The following is an 8,778-nucleotide window of genomic DNA, read 5'->3' as shown; positions in this document are numbered from 1 at the left end:
TAAATAGATTAAAACAATTTGTCAATATTTATTTAATAAATCTAATAATTATGCTTTTATTCTGTAATATAAATGTTTCATTTTAGACCTTTATATAAACATTTTTATAAACATGGTACATTTTGAATATGATCCAAATCATTAAACAAATGGCAAAACAAGTAAAGCTGTCTTAACTGAACTTTGCATTATTATAGCTTGGAGCATTGTCAGTTTAAAAAAAAAAAAGATAAAATATAAAAAAAAAGATGCGTCTCAGATAGCCTCTGACAACTAAGTCCAGCACCTGGCCTGCTCATGTGGCTTAGATACTAAGCCCGGCAAAACTGCTCTTATTAACAGGTGAAGGCAGATACCTGGTGCCACAAAACCAAGAGCTTCGGGCAGATGGAGCTTGACAGCCTAGTAGGGCAATTCATCTAACAGAGGGATACTCTGACTTCAAACCCCCGCTGCCTTGCGGTAATAAGGCTTCAGGAGACAACCTCGAGGAAAAATCAGAAGTGAAGCCCCTTAGGCGTTGGGAATATCAACTATGAAATTCTTTATGGCAGCTTCTGCAACTGAGTTGGTGACAAATGTAATGCGAAGTGTTCCTTTGGATTACATCAGCAAGGTCAAGAGAGGGACCATGATGCATGGGCCACCCATGACCCCTTTATCTTAGGCCCAGGAATGTGCCCTGGAGAGGAAACTCTGGTGTTAACTAACACAGGAGACAACAGTTACGGGTTATAAGTTCAACTTGATTGGCGTAATAACTGTGACAAACTCTGCCACAGAATTGGCTTGATCAATGACTCAGTGACTCACCTGGACGCATCCATTTCTTCCAAGACAGAAGGAGCTATATATAGAAGGGCTAAATAAAATCATTTAGATATCAATTTCAAGAAGAAATGGAATGTTTTAATTTTTTTTTACTTTCCTTTTGCTTTCTTCTAACTAACAATTAGCACAGAAGAAAGACATTATGTTTGAGAGTCCTATGGGCTGCTTGTATAGCAGCAACATCAACAAATAGTTAGAGGGAGATCTAGCTTCTTTTATTTGTTTTCAACACATTTTAATATTAAGCCAATTTTGTTTGTGAAATGTATGACATACATTAAACTGACAAAATATTTATGTCAGCTGCTTCTCTGAGTAATTTATTGCAATCAATGTTGTTGTTTTTTTTCAATATGTACAACAGATGATCTTTGTGGAATATATATTTATAGATTTAATTTTAATAAAAAACAAAACACAATATGTAATATATACCCTTAAATCAATATACAGGGAAATAAAAATGCCAGCTCACATTTTTAAACCAGATTCAATCATGTACAGACAATTAAGGAATGTTAATGATTTAAAAAAAAAGTAATGAATGTTAATAGTAATAAAAACCTGGATAGAATAGACCAATTCACTAAATTGCTGTTTAAGACCAGTTTTACCCTTTCAATAACAAGAAGTTTAGTTACAGTGTAAAAAAAAGTTCATTTCTCACAGTAAGAAGCAATCCAGATGAATGAATCAAGAGACAAGCAGGTTATCCAATTAGATTTTCATTCAGTTACCTTGCTAGCATCTTGATGTAAGGGATACCCTAAGCGAATGAATTATATGTAACTATGTCTGATGCAAGCCATACTCATAGTTTGATGAAAAACATCATAAAATAATAAAGCATCTTCTTTTTTTTACGGACAAAGTTGCTGAGCAATGTTACTGAAATGTAAGAAATGTTTATTTCCAAATGCTCAGCCAAATAAAAAACAACAACATAATCTACTTAGACAAAAGATAAACATGACAAAAACAGCATTCAGTTTGAGTTGTTAGAACTCATGATTTTGATAAGTTAATAAAACGTTTATCATACTTTTCTTGTTAATATTATACCAAAGCAACATGTTTTTTGTTCCTAAATAGCTTCTCTTTCAGAAATGCAGGACTGGAATCTTACAAAATGTAAAAAAAAATAAATACATTTACAGAAATATGGAATGCTCAAATACAAAATACTGGAATTATAAATCAATAAAGGCACTTAAATTGTATTTTTCAATATAAAGGTCAACAAAATATCTGTTCACTTCTTAATTTTATAACAAGTAAGCTAAACAAATAAGTTTACAATTCGAATCCTCTGTTTAGCACATTAGAATGTGCTTCCAACCCACTAAAAAATTGAACATGATTAGTACTGGTTTGAATTGGTGAAAACTATGCAGACTGTTTAGAATAAGACAAAAAATATAAAAGGGAACAAGAAATGAGAAAGAAAGAGAAAGATAATTAAAATAGTAAATGCATATATACAATTTATTTATGCTCTTTATGTACAAAAGAGTAATCAACTGAACAATAACACCCTACCCACACACTATTTATTTAAAGGAAAAAAAGTTTAAATTTATTGTAAAAATAGAAACAAAATATAAAATAGATGGTGAATTATAATTAAACAAAAATCCTTTGTATGTGTAAAGTTAACAAAGATAAAAGAAAGATAAACAAAAAATCTAAGCTATCTTGTCTTAGCTTAGTAACTGTTCAAAATATAATGAATAATCTGACTTTAAAATTTGACACTCAATAGCAAAAACATATTTAGGATGTCCTATTCTTAAGCAAACATGTTCCTATCTACAAACTTGAGTCCACATTTTTAGCATACAGCTAAAAGCAATGAAATATTTTTTATTATAATACAGAACAAAAAAAATTAAAAAGGAAATAGTTTTGATTTTATAATTTCTTGTTAGAGACTGATTTTCAGATATGGCAGTCATGGTGATAGCTACAACAACACAATGACCTGATTATTAGGAGCATTCTAAGCATTAAACCTGAGAAGTCTTATCTCTTCACCCCAACATTTGCTTTCAAGTAGGAATTTCAATGAATTATACAGCAAAGGGAGTGACTGAGTGGGCACACCTTAATCACACACCTCAGCTAATGCAAAGAGCATGTGTTGACTGAGTGGGCACACCTTAATCACACACCTCAGCTAATGCAAAGAGCATGTGTTGACTGAGTGGGCACACCTTAATCACACACCTCAGCTAATGCAAAGAGCATGTATTGACTGAGTGGGCTCACCTTAATCACACACCTCAGTAATGCAAAGAGCATGTGTGTGTAAACAATTGATTTACCTATTCTCTATCACAGTTGCACGACATGTGTTTAATATTCAATGACACAGTCCAAATTAATAAAGCAGGTTAAGAAGTGTATCACTATTAATATACCCACACACCAAAAAAGGTGGTACTTCATGTTTTAAGACACTAATAGCACTTATCATCACATACATATTTGAAAATTGTGCAATAAAAGTGCCTTGAGAATTGAATGTTGTGCTTGCAGAACATCAGCAGGATGTCCCCAGACTGGACTTATTACACAGTCTGACCAAATTACTTGCGTCTCCATCATAAATACACAAAATAATACTGACATCAAATAAAAAGCTCATTTCTAAAGCATAAATAGAACTAGAAGCATATACTTAGCATTTTCATGTAATTCTAGTCATTAAAAAAAATTTGCACACAATGGGCTTGTTCTTGTGTAAAGAAACAATATTCAATTTTTTAAAGTGTATATAAAAACATTTCTTTTATAACATTGAAATGTTGACTCATCAAAATAAATTTTCTTTCCAATGGTGCACAGTAAGAGAAACAAATTCTGTGCAGATTTTATTTTAAAATGGCAAGAAATACTTTAAAACAAGCAAAGAATGACCAGTGACACTGCTTAGTGTTGTTGATCCATTCTATGCAAAGTTTTGCCACAATATGAAATGAAAGTGTTGTTTTTTTTTAAATTCAAGTCCTACAAAAGCTTTCTATCTTTTTGGCGGTGTATTAGTTAACATAACAGAGCCACCTCTAGTAAGCTTAATGTTGTTAGTCGTGTGATGGGTGATCAGCTGAGGCACTGAGGCAAAATGCTGGAAAATAAATACATCACAGTTTTTAAAAAAATGTATTTAGCATAACAGAAAAAATTCTATACAAGGTATAGCGTACAAACCAGAATATCTAATTCAGTGTTGCTACTTATATATATATATATATTTAAAAAAATTTTTTTTTTTTTACTAACAAACTACCTGAATTATTCATTGTAGATAGTGAAATAAAACTAAGCTCAGTTAAAAAATATTGTTTCCTAGACCAGTTCAACAACATTGTTTTAGTTACTGTTGTTCGTTCAATATTTTATCTCTTTTGTCAATCAAAATTAGTAAACAATAGTAGTACATTACTGGAGGTGTGGTGGATGAGAGGTAAAGCGCTTGGCTTCTGAACTGGGGGTCCCTGGTTCAAATCCTGGTATTTTAAATTTTGGGATCTTTGGGTGCCTCTGAGTCCACCCAGGTCTAATGGGTACCTAAGACTAGTTGGGGAAAAGTAAAGGCGGTTGGTCATTGTGCTGATCACATGACACCCTTGTTAGCCATGGGCCACAGAAACAGATGACCTTTACATCATCTGCCCTATAAATCGCAATGTCTAAAAGGGGAACTTTAGCAGTACATTAAACTTATTTGTATGTCACTCTTGTAATACACTCTGAAATTCAAGAAACACTTCATCTTTTTCTTGTTTGCACTGACCTTGGAAGGGGGAAGAAGAAGCAAAAAAAAAAGCTTCATTTTCTTGCCATTTTCCTACTTAAATAATGTTCTAACCTCATTGCTTCCTTGTAAAAGAAAACAAACCATGATGATGAAGAATGAGCTTAGACATCAGTGTTTCTTGTGTACCAGTCTACTTTTCAAAGCACTCAGTTTTTAAAATATTTTGTACACAATTCTATTTTAAAGGCCACCTAAAATTTCTTTTTCTTAAAGATCTAAGTTTTTCATGTAATTTCTGTATAGAAATCAAATCTTGGACAGTTAATAGAAATCATATTGAAGAAATTTTTTTTAGTATTAACTCTTTCTCTCCTAAGTAACGATAACATTGTTGATTTCACCCCATTAAGTTAAATTTATTTTTGGTTTTATAAACTGTAATTTGTGTTATATAAAAAGAGCATGCAGTCTCCTATAATTCTATGCCAAATGTAACGTTTTGTGATAACAAACAAAAAGTTTGATCAAAACAGGGTAGAATGCAGAAATGTACAAAATAATTCTGTCAGAAAGTGGAAAAATATTTTTTTTGCATATAATAATTTTGAGTGTGTTTGTTTTGAATGACCTTGTTTGCAATAATATTGAGTTAATTACAAAACAAAAAAACAAGGTGACTTTATTAAAAACAAAACAATTTAAGCTACTTACAACTTCATCTTTTTTAAACTGGCCAATAGCGAAACGGTTATCATCACGTTTTCTTAGTGGAAGATTGATGGTGGTGCCATCAAAATATACGACTAAAGTATAAGGGTGATTTTCTTTAGAACTTGTACGCACTAAGTAAGAACCATTCTGAAACAATAAAAAAAAATCCTGGTTATCTACTGTATACATTTATAAAATTCTAATAATAGGCCTATAGTATAGATACTGATTTTGAAGACAGCGTCATAAATGATCCTGAATGTCTATTTATTTATTTCACTCTTTAATGAAGACAGAAAGAATACCAGCTATGTCTGTTCAAATTTAAAGATTGTCAGTACGTGGCACAAGCTTTTTTGGTGTAGGGTATGTTTTGACGTGAGATATTTTAATTAAAATTAAAGAAACATGTAGCTTTTAAAATAAAGTTTATTTCACTTAACTATCTTATTGTATGCTTGGTATGAATTCTATACCCATCCACCAAATTGTTTTATGATAAAGATTTTGCTTATTTCATGAATACAAAATAAGTCAGATTCCTACATGAGAACATGGTAATGACATGCTTCCCTCTCCCCACCCCCCCTAAATTATATGTGAGTTCTGCCAAGCGCATTGGATTACATCCATTGATTTCTATTTCCAAAAGACATTTTTTTGAGTAGTGACATTAGTTTAATGTCTGTAAAAGCTAAGAAACTTTTAAAAGATTACTTAATTTTAAAAAGTATTTTGGGTAAGGGTGATTTGGGTGACACATGTTCTCTTGATGCAGATAAAGACGAAAAACTGAAGACAAGACCTCACCAAGCATATGTTAATTGATTAAATTTAATAAACCATTTTTGGGGGAAAACAAAAAATTGCATACATTTTTTCTATTATTGCTTTGTTTTTGTTTGTAGATTAGCGTAGCAATAATTTTTTTTAAATTTCCAATTAATAAACAAACATGCAAAAGCCAACAAAATTAGAAAATGATGAGAAAACACAAACATGCATATACATGCAATAAATGATACATCAGATTTATTAATGGACATGGTGTAATAATATAGAAATATAGATGGCTGCCTGGTTGTGTGGTATCGCCTCACGATGATGTTGTCTCAAAAGTCCCAGGTTTAAACCCTTCCTGCCGCAATCCCATGCCAATATCAAATTTTGAAGAAAATCGTTAGAACTGTTTTTGAGAACGATGTCCAGGTTTTTGTTTCTGATCTTTTGTTTTTTGACCCAATGAAGAATTCCCAAGCTGAGAAAAGGAATAGTAAATACAAACCTTATTCAATTGAGTGACTCTTCTGTCTCCCTCTTGTCTGTTTATATTAGGATGAAACCATGGATAACATCCTAAGTCCTGAAACCAATATTTTTATCAAAAATACAAAGAAACATTTTAGTTCTGAACATTTGATGTGATAAAAAAACAACAAAAAAACTGTATGTCAGTGTCAAACACATAACATATTTGAGTAACAACTAATGTTAAGTATATATATATATATATATATATATATATATATATATATATATATATATATATATATATAATACTAATGTATTTTATATGATTAACAGCGCGAATTATTTTGATTGAAAAAATTGAGTTTTCCAGGTTGAACACAAATTTTCTATGGGAGTAGAGTTACTAAAACTAACACAACTTTTTAAAATTATTAAATAATCTAACATATTTGATTTTATTTTAAAGGAAAATAAATGGGCTACAAAAATTATAATAAATAAAAATAATTATTCAAGAAAATTTTTTTTTTTTGCATTATTTTAAGCTGATCACGGAAAAAGAAAATATTTTAAAAATTCATTAAAAAATCGATATACTGAAAGATTTAATCTTTTAATTAAATATTTATTCCATAAATATTGAAAAATCACAATACTAAACACATTTAATAACTTCAAATTTTATAAAAGATGAACAAATGCACTAAGAAGTTGTATTATTTACATTTTTAGGGTCCCGGGAAATAAAGTGAAAAAAAGAAACCAATAACACAATGTTGTCTTTTTTTTTAAAAACGTGTTGGTACTGCATAAAATTTACTACCAAAACAAAGTACTATCACTCCCACATCCAGAAAATAAAAAAAAGAGTGAAATAAAAAAGTTTAACATAAAAAGAATGAAATAAATATTATAAACCAAGTTACTAGCTGCGATTAACGCCGCACTGACCAGCGCTAGCAAAGTTACTCGCTGAGAATAACGCCCCACTGAATGAGTTAACAAAATGTAGACACATATTTTGCATAGTATTTTTTAAATGGGATCATTTTTTTGAAAAAATGCTTAATAACTTACTTCAGAAACAGCGTCATCATAGATTTCTTCTGATGGAAGAGTTACAGGATTTTTTATTTCCTGGTGCTAAACATTAGATAAAAAAAGGTATTGTAATGTTGGTGTTGAAATAAAATTATGCAATACTTAAAAACAAATATTTATAGTTTAATATTTACATATCAATGGGGTCCCTTAAACTTAACAATGATAATTTTGAATTAAGAATAATCTATAATTATTTATTTGAAAATAATTACGGTTTGACTATTGTTAAAACAATAACTATAATCTATTGCTACTTGCCCATGCTCTGTTTAGTCTGCATGCATGTGTCAAGCAAATTTCTCCTTAACTAAAGACTAGTTTTGCAAATTGGATTAAATCTATTTAGTCACTTTTGCAAATATGAAAATACAAAACTCTCATTACTGCTAAAGATCTTACAAGCAAAAGCATATTTTAATAATAGTACTTCAAAAACAGACTTTCATATGCAATCAAAATTGAGATTCTTCAATGACGTTAAGAAAAAAAAAAGAGAGACTAAAATGATCATATCTTATAGGTTTAAAAAAAAAAAGTCAAAATTGCTTCACCCTAAATTGTAACTAGGCTGATACTTAAATGAATATCACAAGTTTTTTTTTTAATGAAAGATCTGGTTAACATGTCTGGTCTTTGCATTGCTAACATTATAACAAAAAAAATACAATACATTATAATAGAAGTTAAGTAAGAAGTTTAGTTAGGCAAGTAGTTTTCTTTCACAATGCATGTGTGCTTTATCATACTTCTATTTAGTTTTGTATTATTGAAATTCAATTGCTTAATTTTTAAAAATATAAAAGCCATGCATAAACATAAGCTGCCAAATGAGTGTTCAAAACTGAAAGCAGAAGGTCTCAGTCTAAGCCAAAATTGTGTCAACAGAAAATAAACCAGAAAGATCAAACATTCAATGAACTTTTCAAGCACAAGCTGTTGTTCAAAAATAAGAACAGAATGACATTCAGAAATCTTTTGGGAAAAAATGAAGCATTTACGAACATTGTCAATGCAAACATTGTGTAGCTTACCTTGACCTTCACAACTAAGTATCAAAAAGTATTTCAGAATAATAAGGCCTAAGGAAAAGTTATATGTTAATGCTATTCTACAACACGGAA

At 30.3% G+C, this 8,778-nt stretch overlaps 1 protein-coding gene across 11 annotated transcripts in view; it reads right to left on the bottom strand.

Moving 5' to 3' along the window:
• The window catches only part of LOC106070824 (basic salivary proline-rich protein 2-like), a 35,404-nt gene continuing 26,626 nt past the window's right edge, over positions 1–8,778 (bottom strand). For 10 of the 11 annotated variants that reach the window (XM_056038304.1, XM_056038293.1, XM_056038319.1 and 7 more), the window contains 4 exons: positions 7,631–7,696; positions 6,588–6,665; positions 5,303–5,449; positions 1–3,958 (listed from right to left, as the gene is read on the bottom strand). In XM_056038304.1, coding sequence (XP_055894279.1) covers positions 3,854–3,958; positions 5,303–5,449; positions 6,588–6,665; positions 7,631–7,696 — 396 coding nt within the window. In that variant the 3' untranslated portion in view covers positions 1–3,853. The remainder of the gene's footprint in view (positions 3,959–5,302; positions 5,450–6,587; positions 6,666–7,630; positions 7,697–8,778) is intronic. The other variant, XR_008779371.1, reaches the window with a different exon arrangement.

Source organism: Biomphalaria glabrata, chromosome 1 (genome assembly GCF_947242115.1).
Source record: "Biomphalaria glabrata chromosome 1, xgBioGlab47.1, whole genome shotgun sequence".
NCBI classification, from domain to species: Eukaryota; Metazoa; Mollusca; class Gastropoda; family Planorbidae; genus Biomphalaria; species Biomphalaria glabrata.
This window is presented reverse-complemented; position numbering and strand designations above follow the sequence as displayed.